This window comes from Lissotriton helveticus, chromosome 5_1 (assembly GCF_964261635.1).
Source record: "Lissotriton helveticus chromosome 5_1, aLisHel1.1, whole genome shotgun sequence".
Taxonomy (NCBI): domain Eukaryota; kingdom Metazoa; phylum Chordata; class Amphibia; order Caudata; family Salamandridae; genus Lissotriton; species Lissotriton helveticus.
The window spans coordinates 1,950,116,693-1,950,137,921 of record NC_136065.1 but is presented as its reverse complement, the minus strand read 5'-3'; the positions used below and the strand labels follow the sequence as shown (position 1 = coordinate 1,950,137,921).

The following is a 21,229-nucleotide window of genomic DNA, read 5'->3' as shown; positions in this document are numbered from 1 at the left end:
AGTATAATATGACTTTGCAACATACATATGGTGCTTTTAGGGTCGACGACGTTTCGATGCAATCTAGGGTACATGCATCATCATCAGGACAAAAAGTTAAATAAACATTTCATGTTTGTCTTGAGAGCACATTCATAGCCTCTATGACATTTTTACATAATGGCTGGGAGAAAAAAAGTTGGGGAAAAAAAAGACATAAATCAGTTTAGCGTTAATAATCAAGTATGCTAGGCATGATACTAAATCACATTGTGTGAATGGATGCACTTAAAAGTGAGGGGGTGAACCAATTGCGAGAGAAAAAGAGGTTATTACATCTGTGAATAAAATTTCTCATTTGGTGAGTGAAGGCACTATCTGGTGAAAAGTTCGTTTCTCATGTATCTCTGCATGCCGATCGTCATTTGTATATCCATGCTTTTGAAACGGAAATTAAATTAAATACTGCTGAGTTCAGGTGACAAACCGTGGCGTGGGAAAATAAAAACTATTCGGCGCAGTGACAACTATTCGTCGCAGTGATTTCTCGTGCACAGGACAATTGGGAGAAATATACCTGCGTGTGGGAACACGCGCGTTTCCGATCAAAAGGAGCATGATTTAGGGTATGTACTTCTCTGAATCTGTTGAAACGAATAGGAAAGAATTTTAGGTATGCCGGAGGCCGCCTGGAATTACACACGCTAGTCCCATAATAGTGGATTGTATACTCACTAAACTTATCTATTCAGGTTGGTGCACCGCGATGGGTGAGGTAAAAAACTGCGGGGAGAACCGAGAGTTATTTTAGTGGGAGGAATATTTAGGTGAAGCATTATAGTGAATCCGCGATTTACCCGTGATTCAGGCTCGACTTACGTATTGTAAAGGAGTCCAATGTATACGTGCACGGCAGCGCAATGCTCCGGCGTATAGAGGGTTCTGAGGAATAAAAACGGAATATTTAGCTATAAAGATTTATTTCGGGCACTGGAGTGCTCGAGGATACCAAGCAGAGAGCTCTAGTTACTTACTTGATAGCGTCCTGCTCGATGGCACGACGGATGGGGTTCTGGCAATGATGGCTGCCGGGAAATGGGCTGGGCGGGGTATTTGAAGATTAAAGACATGGAGATGGGACTCCCAGTAGGGTTGGAGCGGTGGCCATCTTAGAATGGGGAATTATCCTGAAATGGAATAGGCACCTTAGTACATCAGACCTCATATTCAGGGGTGGATTGGTCGGGTTTGGGGTATTTTCAGCGCAAGCTCAAAGTTTGGGGCAAGGCTTGCCGCAGGGGTGGTCATAGAGGGAACTGAGAACAGTAAGTGAGTGAGCAGTGCAGATTAAAAAACCAGTGACTTATGTGAATTAATATACAAACTTTAAAATTCACACAATGTTACATTGTAATCCATATTTACAGGGGGGGTTTTTTGGAGTCGGCTAATATTGGTTAAATGCAAGGCATCACAATAATGAGGTCCAGTCCTCAACTCTATTCAAGCCAGTTCGTATACTGTCCGTTCTCAAAATCCAATGGAGCTCTTCTTTATTCATGATTTGGGCAATGTCTGCTCCCCGGGGAGGAGCTTAAATCTGTGTGATCACAGTCCATGTAAAATCGTTTTCCGTATGGCCTTTATCCATGAAGTGTTCCACCAAGGGCGCATTGGCCGTGTGACAGCGGATCCTACTTCTATGTTGTCCTATCCGCAGTTTTATCTTCTGGCTTGTTTGTCCTATGTATATCTGCAAGCATGGGCAAAGAATTGCATAGACTACATTTGAGGAATTGCAATTAGTGAAAAAATGTCTCTCATATTTAATGTTGCCAAAGGTGAATGTTTTTCCTTCAATAGTTGAGTCACAATAAATACATTGTCCACATTTCACATGGCCCTTGAGGGCAGGTAAGTTCCACATATCATTGAGGGTGGTTCTGGTATCAGATTGTGGGAGTGAGGCACATACTAAGTGGTCTTTTATATTTTTGGATCTTTTGAAGGCAAACAGGGGACGTTCCAGATTAAGGCAGCCCGCATTGAGCACTGGCCAATGTTTAAGGACACTTTTTTTGATCGCATTGGATGCAGGGGAGAATGTAGTCACACAAGTGATTCTGTCTTGGTCATTCTTGATTCGGGGTTCTAGCAACGTGTCTCTGGGACAGTACCAGGCCCTTTTTAATGAACGGCGTACTAATTTACGTGGGTACCCTCTTTGTCTGAGTTTCATACTCAGTGTTTTCGCTTCTGCAAAGTAATGTTGTTTAAAATAGCAGTTTCTACGGATACGCAGGAACTGCGAATAGGGCAAAGAGTCTCTAAGGGCACGGGGTGATGACTGTGGTAATTTAGTAATGTATTCCGTTCTGTTGGCTTGCGGTGAAGACTTGTTGTTAATCGGCCTTCAGTGTGCTTTATCTCTATATCAAGAAAGGGTAAAGATTCTTTGCTGGTGGACATGGTATCTTTTAGGCCCCCACTATTGTTATTCAGCCAATGGAGGAACTGATTTAATAATGCCTCTGAGTCAGTCCATAACATAAAGATGTCATCAATGTACCTTTTCCACAGGGCTATGCCACTGTGGAAAGGGTTTTATGCATCTAGGATGTTTCGGTTTTCCAGGTGATCCATGTAAAGAATTGCCAGGTTTGGGGCAAAAATAGCCCCCATGGAAGTTCCACGGACTTGACCATAGAATTGTCCCTCGAATAGAAAGACATTTTTCGTTAGACAAATTTACAGAAGTTGGAGGATGAAGTTGGACGGGACGTTATGAGGCCGAGGACGTGTGTCTAGGATCTTCTCTATCACACGAAGAGACTCAGATTGGGGTATATTAGTGTAAAGGGATTCCACATCCAGCGTGCACATAGTGCTGGATGTGGGATCAAACAGATGTTATTCAATGAAATTTATCATTGACATGGTGTCCTTGATGTAGCATGTAGTTGCGGGGACAAATGGCTTTATGAAGTAATCAATGTAGTGTCCGAGGGGCTCCAAGATGGAGCCGCAACCAGACACTATGGGTCGTCCTGGTGGTTGTTCTGAGTTTTTGTGGATCTTGGGCAGACAATAAATAACGGGGGTCCTTGGGGCCTTCGTATTGAGGAACTCGAATTCCTTTTTTGATAAGAAGCCTGCCTCTACCCCTTCGGTGGTGATTTCAGAAATCAATTTTTGTATTTCAGCAGTGGGATTGCGCGGCAATTTGCAATAATGCTCATGGTTACCAAGTTGTCGCAAGATTTCGTTTTTATATTGATCGATTTCTTGAATAACGATCCCCCCACCCTTATCAGCTGGTTTTATTACTAATGTCTGGTTATTCTTCAGGGTGGAAAGGGCATCTTTCTCCTGGATGGTGATATTATAGGGGATGAATGATTTCTTATTCTCATTTTTTCACTAATTGCAATTCCTCAAATGTAGTCTATGCAATTCTTTGCCCATGCTTGCAGATATACATAGGACAAACAAGCCAGAAGATAAAACTGCGGATAGGACAACATAGAAGTAGGATCCGCTGTCACACGGCCAATGCGCCCTTGGTGGAACACTTCATGGATAAAGGCCATACGGAAAACGATTTTACATGGACTGTGATCACACAGATTAAAGCTCCTCCCCGGGGAGCAGACATTGCCCAAATCATGAATAAAGAAGAGCTCCATTGGATTTTGAGAACGGACAGTATACGAACTGGCTTGAATAGAGTTGAGGACTGGACCTCATTATTGTGATGCCTTGCATTTAACCAATATTAGCCGACTCCAAAAAAAAAACCCTGTAAATATGGATTACAATGTAACATTGTGTGAATTTTAAAGTTTGTATATTAATTCACATAAGTCACTGGTTTTTTAATCTGCACTGCTCACTCACTTACTGTTCTCAGTTCCCTCTATGACCACCCCTGCGGCAAGCCTTGCCCCAAACTTTGGGCTTGCGCTGAAAATACCCCAAACCCGACCAATCCACCCCTGAATATGAGGTCTGATGTACTAAGGTGCCTATTCCATTTCAGGATAATTCCCCATTCTAAGATGGCCACCGCTCCAACCCTACTGGGAGTCCCATCTCCATGTCTTTAATCTTCAAATACCCCGCCCAGCCCATTTCCCGGCAGCCATCATTGCCAGAACCCCATCCGTCGTGCCATCGAGCAGGACGCTATCAAGTAAGTAACTAGAGCTCTCTGCTTGGTATCCTCGAGCACTCCAGTGTCCGAAATAAATCTTTATAGCTAAATATTCCGTTTTTATTCCTCAGAACCCTCTATACGCCGGAGCATTGCGCTGCCGTGCACGTATACATTGGACTCATTTACAATACGTAAGTCGAGCCTGAATCACGGGTAAATCGCGGATTCACTATAATGCTTCACCTAAATATTCCTCCCACTAAAATAACTCTCGGTTCTCCCCGCAGTTTTTTACCTCACCCTTCGCGGTGCACCAACCTGAATAGATAAGTTTAGTGAGTATACAATCCAGTATTATGGGACTAGCGTGTGTAATTCCAGGCGGCCTCCGGCATACCTAAAATTCTTTCCTATTCGTTTCAACAGATTCAGAGAAGTACATACCCTAATTCATGCTCCTTTTGATCGGAAACGCGCGTGTTCCCACACGCAGGTATATTTCTCCCAATTGTCCTGTGCACGAGAAATCACTGCGACGAATAGTTGTCACTGCGCCGAATAGTTTTTATTTTCCCACGCCACGGTTTGTCACCTGAACTCAGCAGTATTTAATTTAATTTCCGTTTCAAAAGCATGGATATACAAATGACGATCGGCATGCAGAGATGCATGAGAAACTAACTTTTCACCAGATAGTGCCTTCACTCACCAAATGAGAAATTTTATTCACAGATGTAATAACCCCTTTTTCTCTCGCAATTGGTTCACCCCCTCACTATTAAGTGCATCCATTCACACAATGTGATTTAGTATCATGCCTAGCATACTTGATTATTAACGCTAAACTGATTTATGTCTTTTTTTTCCCCAACTTTTTTTCTCCCAGCCATTATGTAAAAATGTCATAGAGGCTATGAATGTGCTCTCAAGACAAACATGAAATGTTTATTTAACTTTTTGTCCTGATGATGATGCATGTACCCTAGATTGCATCGAAACGTCGTCGACCCTAAAAGCACCATATGTATGTTGCAAAGTCATATTATGCTTTACAATGGTCCGCTAAAATGAATCTAAGTCTGTGAAAAACTGAATACTAGTACAGACCGCCTTGAACGTCCTTGCATAATTTGCTCTCTCCTGTTTTGTCTTGTTCGTTGTGGGTCACAGGCTGTGCCCACTTGTGTATAAATGTTTGCTATATGAACTAATACTTGATATTCCAAAAAATAAATTCCTGTCCGGCTGGACAAAGGACATATGTACTATCTAGTGTATGTCTATTTTATGTTTGATCCTAAATTTACTAGGGTCCTCTGTAATGTCTAGTCTTTCAGCATGTTTGTCAACTCTTTCAGACATACGGTCCATACGATAGGACAAGGCATCAATTTTGGAGCCCAGTGATGCTATGCTGTCCTGGAGGCCCTTTTCCATCGATATCAGCAGTGTTTTGATGTCTACGTACAACGCGCCCTCGGCCTCTCTCGCCTGTGGGGCAGATTCCATTCCCTGCGCCTCCGGGGCCCTGGCGCATCGCTGCTCGAAGGGTAACTTGGTTTGGGTTTTGTCGCCCTTGCCCATTCTGTACCCAGGTCTCAGGGCACCTTCCGCCACACACTCTCGCTGCGTCCCAGTGGTATCTCACCAGTGGCACAATCTGTCCACCTTCCAAGCCCCTGGTCGTGGTGATCCAGACGAGGTTACCAGGGCCGATTCAGGCCCAAACAACACAGTCCAGCAGTCTCTCTAGGGCCGTTCGAGCTACAGATGCAATGTGGTGAATCTCCCGTACCACCGCGCCACCAGGTCAGCACTAGTGCACACCACAGACAGCACTTCAAGGCAGGTCTCACTCACCGCCCATGGTCGTGCAGTGCCGGTCGTTCCCTCCTCTGAGCTACTTCAGTGACCGTTCTGTGAGGGCACCTTAAGTGGACGCCGACATCCAAGGTCATGGGGGTGCTCAAGTCCCGCTCTTTGGGTCTAGCGTCGTAAGCTGTCGGGCTCCGTGGACATCAACAAAGTGAGCGCCGGCGCCAGTGGCGCGGTCGGGCCATCGCGTGTTCACTATGTGCAAGGGGGAGGGTCGCAGAGGCTCCAAACGCCCGGATCCCAGGGCCCCGATGTTCTGTGTCAGGAATGGGCCCTCTCTCTGTCCGTGGAGAGATCTTCCTGCATGGTGTGTGGCTGCGCAGGTCGTGGCGTCGCAGCTCGTTGCTCCGCAGGGTGGCTTTGACGCCTTCAGGGCCTTCGCTGCTCCTCGCCCCCCCCACCGGGCCGACGTCGCTCCGGTCTGCCGCACGTCCCAGCACGTACCGCAGCCGACGCGCAAACTACAGGCCGGGGATGAGCGGCCTAGCTCTCGGGCCCGCAATCGTCCGCCGCTCGAGTCGCCGTGTCTCAGAGCGACTCCTTTTCTCACATGGAAGGCGGCGGAGACCTCCGGGCGTGATTGCCCACCTCCGTGCCCCTCCGGTCCTGTTCAGGCAGGATATTTAAAGGATTTTATGGTTGATGGCGCGGAGCGTCTAGATCACGCGTCCACCATCGGCCTTGGCAAGCTCCGCCCCCCCGGAAAATAAATTTTTGATCTATTAAAAGTTGAAGACCTTACGTTTGGTTCATTGATTCAATTTTCATGATTTGTTTTTGTTGTTAATATTATGTCATTATAATGGTAAGATTAGTGGATTTGTGAAATAAATAAATGTTCATGTAACATTCATCTATGTGAATTAATGAGAGGAAGGAAGGATCTGCATGCCTTTGCATCCTGTATGCTTGTGGAGTTCCTTCTGGAATGCTTCCCTTTGCCTTGAGACATACACCATAAGTAATCTCAGCCTGTGGTTGATAGTTGTAGTAAGAGTATTGTGTTTAGACAAAGATCAGAAGAGGCTTAGAAAGCAGCCTTCATACTCCTCTATCTATCCAAGGCTTACAACACTGTTGACCATACTATACTGCTGGATAGGCTAGAGGTGGGTCAATATGCTCTGATCTGGGTCCGATTATGTTTCTCGAATTATAGTCATGGATGGTATTCTCTCATTACCGTTGTGTTTGTGAACCACATCTCACCTACAGTTCAAGTTGGGTCAGTTTGTATTGGTACTTGTAAGACCATTAATGCTTTTTTCTTATTCTTGGTAATTCCCTTTTGAGTGGTATTTTGATAAGAAATTAAAGGTGACTTCTGTAATCCATTTACTCATAGCAGTGAGTTTGCCTCTTGTTGTTACCTAGTAGTGACTTTTACTGCTCTGGGGTATTTTTCATTTTAGCAGAGTGCAATAACCCATTGCTGGCAATGAGAATTATTGCTGTCCCTCACTGTGTCTTAGAAATACCTGTGTTGCACTATATTTACATTTTATTATGGTTTGATGCTCAAGTATTTGCTTTATCGTTCTTGTAAATGTTATAGAAGACAGTACTGACTAGAATTTGATTTGTATACAGGAAATAATGTATAGTTTGTTTTAATTCGATAAAATAAATTCTGTCAAAAACAGACACTTTATTTGGTCCAGCAGCTTTGTTGCAAGCTCTGAGAATGTATAATTATCCGCACTCACTGCTGTGCATCACATGATGGTGGGAGCAGAGTAGAGGGTTGTCTTAATTACGTAGTGCCATGGCGATTCTGACAGCTCTCTTCTTTTTTGTGCAGAAGAACTCACTGTACCCAGGTATCGCACTGAGAAGCCCTCAAAATCCCCGCCCCCGCCCCCACCTCGGCGGAGCTTCCCATCTTCCCATGGTATTACCACAGCTCGTACTGGCGAGGTGATTGTTACCAGCAAGAAGGAAACTACATACATTAAGGTAAGACAATAGTTGCCAAACATATTTTGGATGGTGTAGCCTTTTCAAGTGTGAGTAGTGGAGAGCTCACAGACAGGACATGGCCTGCCCACAAAAGCATAAGTTAAAAGGGAAAGCTGGCTGTCAAAAGAGCCCTTCTGAGGAGAACTATCAGTCGGGAGTAAAGGCTATAAACAGTGTTCATTAAGTATGCAACTCATTTAAGTTGGAGCATGGAAGGAATGAAAACAGTATATGACGACTCCGCAAGAGGACTGAGCAGGAGTGGAATCAGGCAGATAATAGTAATCCTTGTGGCAGAGAATGGAAGTGCTGACGTTAGCACTAGTCCTATAGAGTAAAGTAAGTATAACAGTTTCAGTGGTTCTTTGGTACGATGGGGCAGTGGTAGCAGGAGGAAGTAGCTCTTTGGGCAAAGTGGAAGTGTACCTTGTAGTGGGCGATCTATTAAGTGAAAAGAAGTGCTATCATGCAGTATAAGAGAAAGCAGACAAGGGTAGCATGGAAGGGTAAGTTAGTAAAGCCTATTGGGGAATCGGATGGAAGCATAGCAGAGAATGTGAGTCATTTATGGTTCAAATAAAAGGGATCAAGCATGTTTGGAAGTGTGGTGGGGGCAGGAAAAAGAATCATTAGCTTGAAGCCAATTTCACAGAACGTTGGTGAACGGAAAGGTACATGGAGCGCAATCATTTCTGGGATAATATATGGAAAACTATGAGGGAAGTGGGGCCTATGAGTTGTGTGGAGGGGTAAAGTAGCAGAGAGCATGGGATCTTTGGGACAAATGGGCCAGAAGAGCTAGATCTTGAGGCCATCATGTAACAATCTTGCTAAGCATGGGCGAAAGTATGATGGAATAAAATGACAATTGGATGGATGTTTTTCGCAAAAGGAAACAATAGGAGAAGGGGAACCTTTTACTGGGGACATGTTAACTAAGATCACAAGTTATTTGCGTGCAGTGTGTAATGATAAAAGAGATCTAAGGCATTTTTAGAGAGAAACAAGATTACACGTTAATAGGGGATTTTATGAGAAATTGAAAGAGCAACATGGAGAGGGGAGATTCGTCAATAGAACGCTCAACAGTGACAGTGATTGGGAGCCTTTTGGCATAAGATAAGACAAGAAATATAACCGTTATTGGAGTCCTCATGAGGATGAAAGGAAAGAATGCAGGGGTTGTGGCGACAAAGAACTGAAGGCAAGTGTGTAGGACTGATGGAGCTTTCAAGAATCGATAAGTAGTGCCACTTCAAGGCCCTATGTAGAAGAAAGTGTGGTTGGTAATGCAGTTTCTCGAAGAGAAGCAAGGGGTTTTGAATAGAAGCGGTTTGTGGAAGAACATCATTTTATTTAATAGTAGCACTTAGTTGGGGTACTACTTACTAATAGAAATGGAGAGTATCAACAAGTGGTGTGGTCTGTTTTCTGAAGGTAGATAGGATTGTAGCACGCAGGAGAGGTCCTCTAAGCATGAGAAGGTTATAGCTAAGAGAAAGTATGTTTGGGCCTAAGGAACTGATAAGGTTAGAGATCATGAGGTGGGAGGAGGTATAGCAGAGACCTATTATCCAGTATTAGGTTATCTTTCATAGATTAACATGCCTGAACCATTCCCCGTCGTCGGGATCGGAGTCCCCGGTACATAAATAAATTAATGTCCCATTAGACATATAGAGTAATAGCCAAAGGCCTCACATTAGTAACATATCCAGGTCCTTTTGTAATAAGGACCAAACTCTAGAGAGCAACCAATCAGCTGCCACCACCCTCTGGAACCTTCCTGGAAGGAGCTCTAGTCCCTCAGATTTTCTACCGCACGTCGTGCTAAGGGAGTCTCCACTGAGCTCTGCTCCTGAGCTCTGCTCAGGTTTTTTCCTTATCTTTGGATTTAAGGTATTTTCTGCGGATATTTCTCCATCTGAGTGAAGTCTTTACTCTCTTCATGTCAGATACTCCTAAGAAAGGCCTTTTTAGGCCCTGTGATACTTGCAAAAAGAATAGATTGCATGTCGACGACCAGCATAAGGACTGCCTCTACTGTCTTTATCCAGACCATACTCCTAAAGACTGCAAGGTTTGTCGTACTTTTTCAACAAAGACTTTTAAAAAATCGTGAGGGAAGGCTTTTAACTTGGCTGCAGAGACTTAAGGACAAAGAAGACCCCTTGTCCTCTGAGGAGAGTGAGAGCTCATCGAAATCGTTTTCAAAGACTCCTTAGAAAAGACCCAAAGATGCTTCTCCAGGTCCTTCTATGCAGGAACCTCAAAAGAAGACGCAGAAAAAGTATTCAGAGGCTCCAAAGCTTAAAGATTTACCTGCCAGGGAGTCTTCTCCCCTTCAAGGGTCGAAAAAAACAGCTTCAGACCCTCTAACTCCTCCACCGAGGGTGAAACCCACTTTCAAAAAGCCTTCCTCAGCCCCGTCGACTACCACCTCATCGATGATGACCTTGGCGACGACGAAATCTCCTCAGATTGCCATTGGTTTGACTTTGTCGACGGCGAAAATTTCGACACACTCAGTCTCGTCGGCATCCCTTTCGTCGACGACGTCTTCGTACCCCTTTGTCGTCGACTATCAAAATCAAGAAATCCTCGTCGATGACGAAGAGTGTACCGGCGACGACCATCCCGTCAACAACTACTTTAGCGACGAGAGGACCCTCATCGACGGTAGTGTCTGTTTTGACCATCGACGATTCCTCGTCGACGACGTCTATACCGACGTCGGCCTCGTCGACGACACCTACGTCAAGAATGAAAATTACATATTTTCATCAAAAAATGATGATACAGAGGCTGTCACCCTCTCTTACATCACCCAGCAGGGTTCAACCATTACTTCCTCTCACCTTTTGGATTCGGATAGTATGTTTAGAGCTGCAAGAAGTCCCTCTGAACTTAATATCAGGAAGACTCTGATTATGATAATCAAGACATGGATGAGCAGGCGTACTATCATGACGACAGCCATCATCAACAACCACAGATGGTTTGTCTTCCTTCAGCCTTGGTCTCTGACCTGCAATTTATGATATCTGAGTACAAGAAGAGGTGCCCTACCTCTAAGTCGTCTCCTACTCCAGTTCTCTCTCCGCCACAGAAAGCGCAAGTCCCGCTTTCACCGCCTATTACCATTGAGGTGCCGGTGCCAGTGCCACCTCTTCTATCTACGGACGATGACGATGAAGAACAACAAGAAGAGGGGGAGGATACGCAGCCACACCATGACGAATGTTATCCCTCTTCCAGCATCGGCTTTGTCCCCTCAGGCGGACTCGCCTCCCGAAGATATAGGAGGTTTCCATAATCTCCTGGAGAGAGCAGCACAAGGATTCAAATTACCAATCCCTTCTCACCAACAGGACTGTTTCCTTTACGATTTCAAGGAACCATTCATTAAATCTGTTAGGTCTATGCCTATCATAGACTATATTTGGGACCAAGGCATCAAGATAATGCAAAATCCCTCTACAGTTCCTCCAGTCCTGCCAAGAATGGACAAGAAATACAGGGCTCCAGACGATGCTCCAGCCTGCCTAATTGGGCATCCAAAGCATGATTCAGTCATTACTCAGGCAGCTCAACGCAGATCAAAAACCCTTCTGCTCCACTTTCAGCACCCCGGATAAAGAGGGCAGACGCTTGGACAATATTGAAAAAAGTTTTCCCTCCATGTCAGCGCTAACAGTACGAGCGTCTAACTCATTAGTGCTATTGGGACGCTACAACAGGCAGATGTGGTCAGATATTGCACCGTACTTGGAGTCCTTGCCGCAAAAATCTGAAGACGAAGCCAGAAAGTTGCTTCTGGAGGGCAAAAGGTTGGCTTCTGAAATTATAGACTGTGCGATGGACATTGCATCCACAGGTTTCCGCCAACTGGCTGGGACAGCAGTTCTGCGGCGCCAAGGGTGGCTTAAGGCAACAGCATTCCGGCCTGAAATTCAGACCAAAATCCTTGACATGCCTTATGATGGACAACTCCTTTTTGGTACCCATATTGATGAGGCCCTCCAAGGTATCAAAAAAGATACATATACGGCCAGAGCTCTGGGTAACCTTCAATATGAAAACACCCCTTTTCATGGCTCATGGGGTAGAGGGCAATATTAGTGGAGGCTACCAACAATATAGGTCTTCATATTCCTCCTCTAACCAACAATGCAGACCACAGTTTCAGCAGAGGCAACAAGCGCAGACTTCGTACAACAAGTCTTCTTTTTGCACAAGAGCCGGACGGCAGAAGGATTCAGCGCGTCTCCTATGACTTCTCTCTACCGCCAGCCTCCGTTTCTTTTCCACCTTCCAGAGTGGGAGGAAAAATTTCCAACAGATCGTTGTGTTCTCCAGCTGGTGCAGTTTGGATATTCTCTGGAATTTGTGCAAACTCCACCGCCAACACCTCCTCAACATATGAATCACAAACATTTACACCTCTTACTCCTGGAAATATCATCAATGCTCCAGAAGGGTGCTATAGAACGGGTATCTGTTTGTCAAAGAGGACGAGGTTTTTACTCCCGGTTCTTCTTGGTGCGCAAAAAGGAAAAGAAATGGAGACCGATCCTAGATCTAAGAAGTCTAAACAAATACTTGAAAAAGCAATCATTGTGCATGGTCACTATCCAAGTCCTACAACTTCTCAATGTGAATGGCTACATGGTATCCTTGGACCTCCAAGATGCCTACTTTCATATTCCTATCCACAGAAGGCACAAGAAGTTTCTGAGGTTCGCTGTGGCGGGCAGACATTACCAATTCCGGGTCATGCCTTTCGGGCTCAAATCAGCCCCATGCATCTTCACAAAATACCTTCCTCCAGTGGCTGCATACCTCAGACAACAACATCACCAGATCTTTCCTTATCTCGATGACTGGCTCGTCAAGGCACCCTCTCTCGACAGTGCAAGAAGGTCTTCCAAAGCCTGTCTGTGGCTTTTCAGAAGATTAGGCCTTACCCTCAACCCAGACAAGTCAGTTCTACAGCCTTCTCAGTGGATAACATTTCTGGGAGCTGTCCTGGAAACGGTCCTGAAAAAAGCTTACCCATCGCAGGAGCAACAACAAAAACTCCTGCGTTTGGCAGAACGCATACGCACAAGAAAATCTCTTTCAGTGCGCCTATTCAAATCCCTCCTCGGGATGATGTCTTCCTGTATCCTTCTAGTTCCTTACTGTCGTCTCCGCATGCGTCCTCTTCAAGAAGCTCTCTCCGCTCAGTGGATTCAAATCAGTCGATCCTTCGACGACATCATACAGGTGACTCCTCAAATGGTCGCCGCTCTCAACTGGTGGACTCAGCCAAAAAATCTGTCTCGAGGCCTATCCTTCCTAACTCAAGCCTCCCCTCAAGTCATACCACGGATGCATCTCTGGAAGGTTGGGGAGCCTTCCTTCAGGAGCTTCAGATCAGCGGGAAGTGGTCGTCTTCCGGGTGGACACTGCACATAAACCTCCTAGAACTCAGAGCTGTCTATCTAGCCCTCCTGGCTTTCCTTCCCAGAATAAAAGGTTCACAAGTGCTTGTCAGAACGGACAATACTACGACAATGCACTACCTGAACAAGCAAGGAGGGACTTGTTCACTCTCACTCTCTCAAGAATCTCAGAAAATGTAGAACTGGTCTCTTCAGCACAAAGTTTCCCTGCAAGTGTAGTATGTTCCGGGAAAAGACAATGCATTGGCAGACTCGCTGAGCAGAATACAGACAACCTACCATGAGTGGGAGTTCAACCAAGATACTCTCTACAGCATCTTCTCTCTGTGGGGCGAACCACTGATGGATCTGTTTGCCACAAGACAGAACGCCAAATGCCAACACTTCACCAGCTGGCATCCCCAACAGGGATCTCTGGAGAATGCATTTTCAATAGCATGGTTCAACGTATCCGCCTACCCGTTTCCGCCGGTTCCCCTGGTTCCCAGGCTCCTCTGGAAGATGAAGGCAGAGCCTTGCACGCTGATTCTTATAGCCCCAGCATGGCCTCGTCAACCTTGGTTCACGGAACTTCATCTCCTCTCCCTGCAACCTCCAATTCCATTGACACCATTTCCATCCCTCCTCACAATGGACCAGGGACAAGTCCAATACCCGGACCTAGCATCTCTCAAATTATCGGCTTGGCTCCTCAGTTCCACAAATTTCAGGATATGAACATTCCTCCGGACTGCAGAGCTGTCCTATCTCGCGCCAGAGCGCATAGTACAATCAGGACCTACTCCTTTAAATGGAAAAGATTCTGTATCTGGTGGAGGTTGGCTAAGGTGCATCCCTTCACATCCTCTCCAGAAGAGATATTGCCATACCTCCTTCATTTAGCTACTTCGGGCCTCGCCCACGCTTCCATCAAAGTTCACCTGGCCGCAATATCCAGTTTCAGAAGATCTTCTACAGTACCTTCTCTTTGGTTAAACAGATTGATTAAACAATTTCTCAAAGGTCTGTTTTGGACTATCCCTCCTGTAAAGTCTCCACCTTCAACATGGCAACTAAACACAGTACTTGCTCAGCTTATGATGCACCCTTTTGAGCCGATACACAGAGCTGACCTCCAGTTCCTTTCCTGGAAAACTGTGCTCCTGCTAGCCCTTGCATCCGCAAGACGTGTTAGCGATCTTCATGCTTTCACAATACAAGATCCCTTTCTTCAATTCAAGAATGACAGGGTAATTCTTCAAACTAATCCAAAATGTATTCCAAAAGTACCGTAGGACTTCCACCTAAATGAACCTATTGTCTTAAAGACTTTCTTTCCAAATCCTCAAACAGCAGCTGAAAGAGCTCTACATTCACTGGATTTGAAACGCTGCCTTAAATTCTACCAACTTTTTGTGGCTTACAGTTTGTCCAGGAAGGGTTTCCCCCTCACAAAAAAAGTATTTCCAGATGGATCTCTGGTGCTATTGTCTTCTGTCACCAGCAGGATGGTCAACCTTTACAATCAAGAATTCATGCCCATTCCACTAGGGCAGTTTCTACTTCTATGGCACTGTTTGCAGGTGTGCCCATCACAGACATTTGCAGAGCGGCAACATGGAAGACGCCGCATACATTTACCAAAACATTACTGTTTGGATACAGAGCTAACAAAGGATGCTGCAGTGGGACAGGCGGTGTTGTGTCATCTATTTCGATAGAGGTGAGCCTTCCTTCCCACCAGCTTTTCTCTTATTTTTCCCCGCACATTTCTCTGTCACTGTTATACCTTTTGCCAGACTTGCAACTTATTGCTTTCCATTTTAATGTTGTGATATATATATATATATATATATATATATATTAACTAATGCTTTTATGTTCTTTATGCAGAAGGAAATGTGCTTATCATTGCTTTCTATTCTGTTTCAGGCTTGTGAATCTATGAAAGATACCCTAATACTGGATAAGAAATGCATTACTTACCTGTAACTGCAGTTATCCCGCATTGGTATCTTTCATAGATTTACATGCAACCCACCCGCCCCCCTTGGAAGGGCTCACCTAGTACTCTGTTGTACTTCTATATAGCACTCTGCTTACGAAAACCTGAGGGACTAGAGCTCCTTCCAGGAAGGTTCCAGAGGGTGGTGGCATCTGATTGGTTGCTCTCTAGAGTTTGGTCCTTATTACAAAAGGACCTGGATATGTTACTAATGTGAGGCCTTTGGCCTATTACTCTATGGGGCACATTATGATGGCGGACGGACCTGAGTCCGTCCGCCACCATAGAGTAGGAGGGAACCTCCGCATGGCCTGCGGAGGTCCCTCCAGTGCAATTAGGATGTGACCGCCACCCTGGCGGTCACATCCTCTATTTTTAACATTGCGGCGGGTGCGGCTTCAAGCTGCACCCGCAGCAATGTTAAAAATGCACACTTTGCATTTGTATGTAGAAAGTGGCAGGCACCGCGCAGTGCCTGCTGCTTTCTGCATACAAATGCAGGGGGGTACCATAGGTACCCCCCATGTGCACCTCCCACCCCCCCTTCACCTAGGGGGCCCGCAACGGGCCCCGCAGTGAATTTACACATGCTTTTCCACGGCGGAAAAGCCGCCGCGGAAAAGCATGTTTCTGAGCCCATCCTAATCTGGCTGACGGTGTCTGAGAGACACCGTCACCATATTAGTGATTTTCCGCCGCGGTTGTAAGCCAACCGCGGCGGAAAAGCAGCGGACGGAAACCAGGACCCACCAGCCATCCTAATGTGGCGGTGGGTCTTTGGTGGGTCCGCAGAGGATTTTCTGCATCCTCCGGGCCGGCGGTGGCTTCCGCCGGCCCGGAGGATGCGGAAAATCCTCCATCATAATGAGGCCCTATATGTCTAATGGGACATTACTTTATTTATATACTGGGGACTCCCATCCCGACAACGGGAAATGATTCAGGCATGTGAATCTATGAAAGATACCAATACTGGATAACTGCAGTTACAGGTAAGTAACGCATTTCTTACTGTAAATACTGATCCCTACTGTTGTCTCCACCTACGCGTCCTTTCTTAACCCTGTGTTTTCCAATGCTTACCATTCGAAAGAATGTTAAAATCTTAATCATTGAGCTGTCTACATATACAAAGAGTAGATTTCTTTATCACAGCTATGCTTACATATGTGAGGTGGGGGGATAGTGGAGAGGGACCGCCCCTGGATGGCCATTTAGTAAATCAATGTTCATAGCATTTTTTGTATTAGTCACATTCTCAGCAAACTCTCCTGTGATCTAGTGTTGGCCTTGTACGCTTACAAGTTGTTTGTCGTCCCCAAAAACTTTCAAGTCACAAGGTATAGTGACTTCTCCCTTAGCTATTAATGCCCATGTGCATCGAATCCATGTTAGATTTTTTTCCCGTCCTTGGGTGTGGACGAGGCTCCATGTTCAGCGATCGTAACATTTTACTTCGCGCTCTGGTCATCACTCTTCGATCCCAGTCGCACCAGAAAATCTTCCACACAATGACCATTCTGTGTTCTCAGCTAAGCAGTGTATAGGATGGCAACCTTCTTCGATGCCTCACTGGCAGCAGGCCCTCTTTCGGACCTAGGTCCCGCGCCCGTAATTTTATCGGTTAGATAGCACTACCAGTAATAGAAAGGGTGCTCTTTCAATACTGTCCTTAGTGCCACTCGTGATTTCGGTGGGTCAGCCACCATTAGGTCTGCAATCTCTTCTTTTCTGCCAACCATGATGATACCACATGCTCAGCCTTCCGCACCTTTCGATCTAAACAACACTACAGTAGCGATGTGGCAGTAGGCTCATCCTTGGAGGATGCAGATGCATGAGTCAAAAGATAGCCCACATGTTTTTAGGGAGCATGGCGTCTAGGTAGAAGAGGATCAAGAAACCAGACCTTCAGGAACACAGGTCATCCAGTCATCACTGTGCCCAGAGGTAGTCTTGACCTCCGAGAAGGAACAGCCGCTGGACACAGGTGCCTCTCGGACACAGGCGAAGATGTCAGCAATAAGTACCTTGCGCCCTGAAACTTAGATTGATCCAGCCCAATGGCCGAGCTGAGGCTGAACTCCTCCAATTATAAGGGCCTAGCCCAGTGCATAAAAGACCCTCAAGTGGGACACCTCTACTTTCAGGCCATGGTCAACACTGACCAAAGACTTCAGAGCCAACAATGCTCCCATCTTTGGACACCAAAGCAACTCGTTCTTTGATCCCAATGATTCTGCAAGGCCACCAAAGGGGCTTCCAGCTTTTCCAAAACCTGCCTTAGCTCCTTCGAGTGCCAATCCGGTGCCAAAAGCACCTTCATCAACTGGCTTCAAAGACTCGGAGCACTCTATTCTCCGGAGCCTACAGTAAGAGTTGGATGCTCGAAAGAGACACTTATTCGTACATCCTCAGGTAAAATCACTGCAAACCCTCCATCAAAGCCGACCGAGACTGTGCCTTGCAAAGGAGGCTCACTTTTTAGGGGCAAATTTGCTTTTGAGCCTCTACCACTGCCTAAGCTTAAGTAGCATAAGAACAGGAGCAACAGGCCCCTCCAACCACCTCCTCTTCCTCCACCCACCTCCCCTTCCTCCACCTCGCCTCTTCCCTGCTCTCCAGAGCAGTCACTCATTCTTTGTAAGGGGAAGGTAGCCCAATGCACCCCAAAGAACCATATTACCCACCATATTACTCTGTGTCTACGGGTGCCCCGAGGTACAATCATAATGCCAATACACCAAGCTGCATTTATCCTGATCTATATTCAGCTAGATCCCCCACCTGCCCCAAACACCCACCCCACTTCCAGGCACCATTGCCTTCTACCATGAGATCATCCAGACGGCATCCTCTTTCCACAAAGTGGATATGCATGTTGCATGTCCTCCAGGAAGATCATGTCTTCCAGGTGGAGTCTCTATACAAAACACAGCGTTCACTCCAATTCCTCCCCATGCTTAAAGGAATGCTCAAGACTTCTACAGGCTCATTTAAGGAGTATATTAAAGCCAGGGTAATCACCCCAAAGGTTCACTTGAAATACAAAACCTCTTCCATCAAACTTTCAAGCATTAATGAGTACCTGATTTTCTAGTTGTGCATGCTGCCCACAAAACACACCAATTCCCAGGTCACAGGATACACTCTCCTTCCAGATAAAGAGAACAAAAAATAGGCACAGAAGTAAAGATGGTAGTGCGATAGGCAGATTCCCACTGGAGGATCACCATCTCTTTCAATGTTCTATCCTGGTATGATGGAGCGCACTGGGATGATATGAAACACCTCGTCAAACATCTCCCAAAAGAATTCAGGCAGAGGAGAATGGAGCTGGTGTCAGAGGGGAACACAATGTTTTAAACGCCACCATCCTTGGTGCTCGAGATGCTGCTGATACCGTGGCATCCATACTGGCATTTTTTTAAGATGCCATTCCTGGCTTCGTGTTTCTGGGTTTCAAGGTTTAAACTAGAAGTACAACAGCATTTGCTCAACCTGCCCTCGATGGCAAACACCCCTCCAGTTTGCAGGTTGACCAACTGCTAGGGAAACTCAAAATAGACACCAACGTAGCCAAGGATATGAGGTCCCTACAGACATCTACCCTGAGAGACTCCTTTCAGAAGCAGCCATACAGGACAGGCAGTAAAACCACCTCTTCACACTCCACATTTTCATATCAGAGATGGCAGCAAGCCTACCACCAGCAGTCTCTAAGGGTATACTCCAGAGCACAGGAACTCGCAAACATTTTCCCTGGGGCCTCAAAATATGTCCCTTAGTGTGCTGAGGGCCGCATTGATGCCAGCAGAGTGGGGAGGAAGGTGGACATTGGGGGAGGGAAGCATGTACATTGTGTAGGCAGTGAATCATGGAGATAATTTGAGGGTTTAAATCCATACTACCCTCTAAATTATTCCCCTAGTCTCTAGAAGAGTCCTAGATTTTACAATACTGTGTTATGCAGTATCTTAATCGAAATCCCTTTGCCAGCCTTCTCTATTTGCTATCACTACCTCGGGAGTCCAGTATGAAAAAAGAAGTAACTTCATTATTGAAGTGGAATGAATTAGAATTGCACATTGTGAAAGCAAAAAAACCTATGATCAAATCCGGCTTCCCCACGTGAACGAATTGTGCGATCCTAGGCAATTGTTTTATTTTGCTTTGCCTCCCTTTTCTTGATTTCATATGTAAGAGCACCTTGAAATATATATGCATCAGGATATACATTGTACGAAACCTTCTCTTGTGTTTGATTTAATACCTTATAATGTTGCCCAAGTATAATAACAACCCAGGCCACCCAGAGAGTTCAACGTGATTTGCCTCTTAGTTCACTATTGGCATTTTTGTCTTAGGTAAATAGCAGTCCAGTGTGGTCATTCAGCCGTGGGCCGCATGTGAAGGTCGGGAGTACTGCAAATGGCTCCTGAGACCTACTTTGAGTATCACTGCCCCAGAGGCACAAATGGGAACAACAGAAATAGAGGTGGTGGCATGGGAGTGGGAGGCTCAGTTAAAGGGGACCCTACTACTAAACAGTGACTCTCCCTCCAATACAACATCTGTTTGGGAAAAGCTCCAAAATTTCCTATCTCGGAGGCAGGAGATCACATCAGACAAGTGAGTGCCAGGCATAGTTCTGCAGGGCTACTGCGTAGATCTTTTCAACCACCCATCATTCCCCTCCCCTGCAAACACCTTCTCAGCAGTGAGCACCTCTGTCTCTTAGTTCTTAGCTCAAGAAAAGATCAAAGCTCTCCTCTAAAAGGGCGCCATTGAGCCAGTGCCAACCCACTAACTGGACAGAAGGATTTATTTACTGTACTTCCTTATGCCCAAAAAGGATTGCTCTTTCAGACCCATTCTTGACCTCAGGACTCCTCAACAGAAATGTGCTCTCCAAACATTTCCGCATGGCCAGGCTGCAAGATGTGATAACTCTATTCCAGCAAGATTACTGTATGGCAGTATTAGACCATATCTCAACATCCCCATCCATCAAGTGGCCAAAATTATCTGCTCAAGGTACTCCACTTTGGCATCATGACTACCCCATGGGTCTTTACCAAATACCTCTCAGTGGTAGCTCCCCACTTAGGGAAACACATGCATGCCCTCTCTCCGTATCTCGACCATTGACTGATCAAGTTGGCAAACAGCCTGCAGTGCCTACTGCACACACAGTCTACCATCTTCACAGTCTTGCTTCACCACAGACCTGGCCAAGTCCCGTCTCCAACCTTTTGTGATCCAACCTTTTGTAGGAGTGATTCTAAATTCAGTCACTGGCAAAACCTACCCAAGTTTTCAAAGGTTCATTGGCCAGCTTGTATCTCTTTTTCAGCCACATCACCACTTCACAGTACAGACTGTAATGTGTTTCTTGGGCATGATGGCTTTGGCCATCATAATCATACCACAGACTCGGTTACACATGCGCTCGTTGCAACAGTGTCTATCATTGCAATGGTTGCAAACAGAGGGTCAGATGGAAGATCTATTGCTGGTAACTGCAAGCACCCATCGCTTTCTGTAGTGATGGACCAGCAACAACTTGCTGCAGGGTAGACCTTTACTAGACTCCATTCTACAAGTCATCACCACCACGGATGCCTCCAAAGCTCACCTTTAACCACAACACAGTGCAGGGCGTGTGGACTCAAGGCTAGCTGAGCCACCACATCATCTATCTTGAGTTTGTAGCAGTCCACCTTGCCCTCAAAACCTTCCTATCGCTTATTCAAGGCACAGTATTCCTGATCGGCACAGACAATATGACCACCGTGTGCTACTTTTAAAAGCAGGGGGGCACTCATT

General features: G+C 45.8%; 1 protein-coding gene across 2 annotated transcripts in view; it reads left to right on the top strand.

Moving 5' to 3' along the window:
- Nucleotides 1–21,229, top strand: part of SRCIN1 (SRC kinase signaling inhibitor 1) — an 808,310-nt gene that overhangs the window by 621,146 nt on the left and 165,935 nt on the right. For both annotated transcript variants that reach the window (XM_078645611.1, XM_078645612.1), the window contains exon 16: nucleotides 7,812–7,966. In XM_078645611.1, the coding sequence (XP_078501737.1) occupies nucleotides 7,812–7,966 (155 nt within the window). The remainder of the gene's footprint in view (nucleotides 1–7,811; nucleotides 7,967–21,229) is intronic.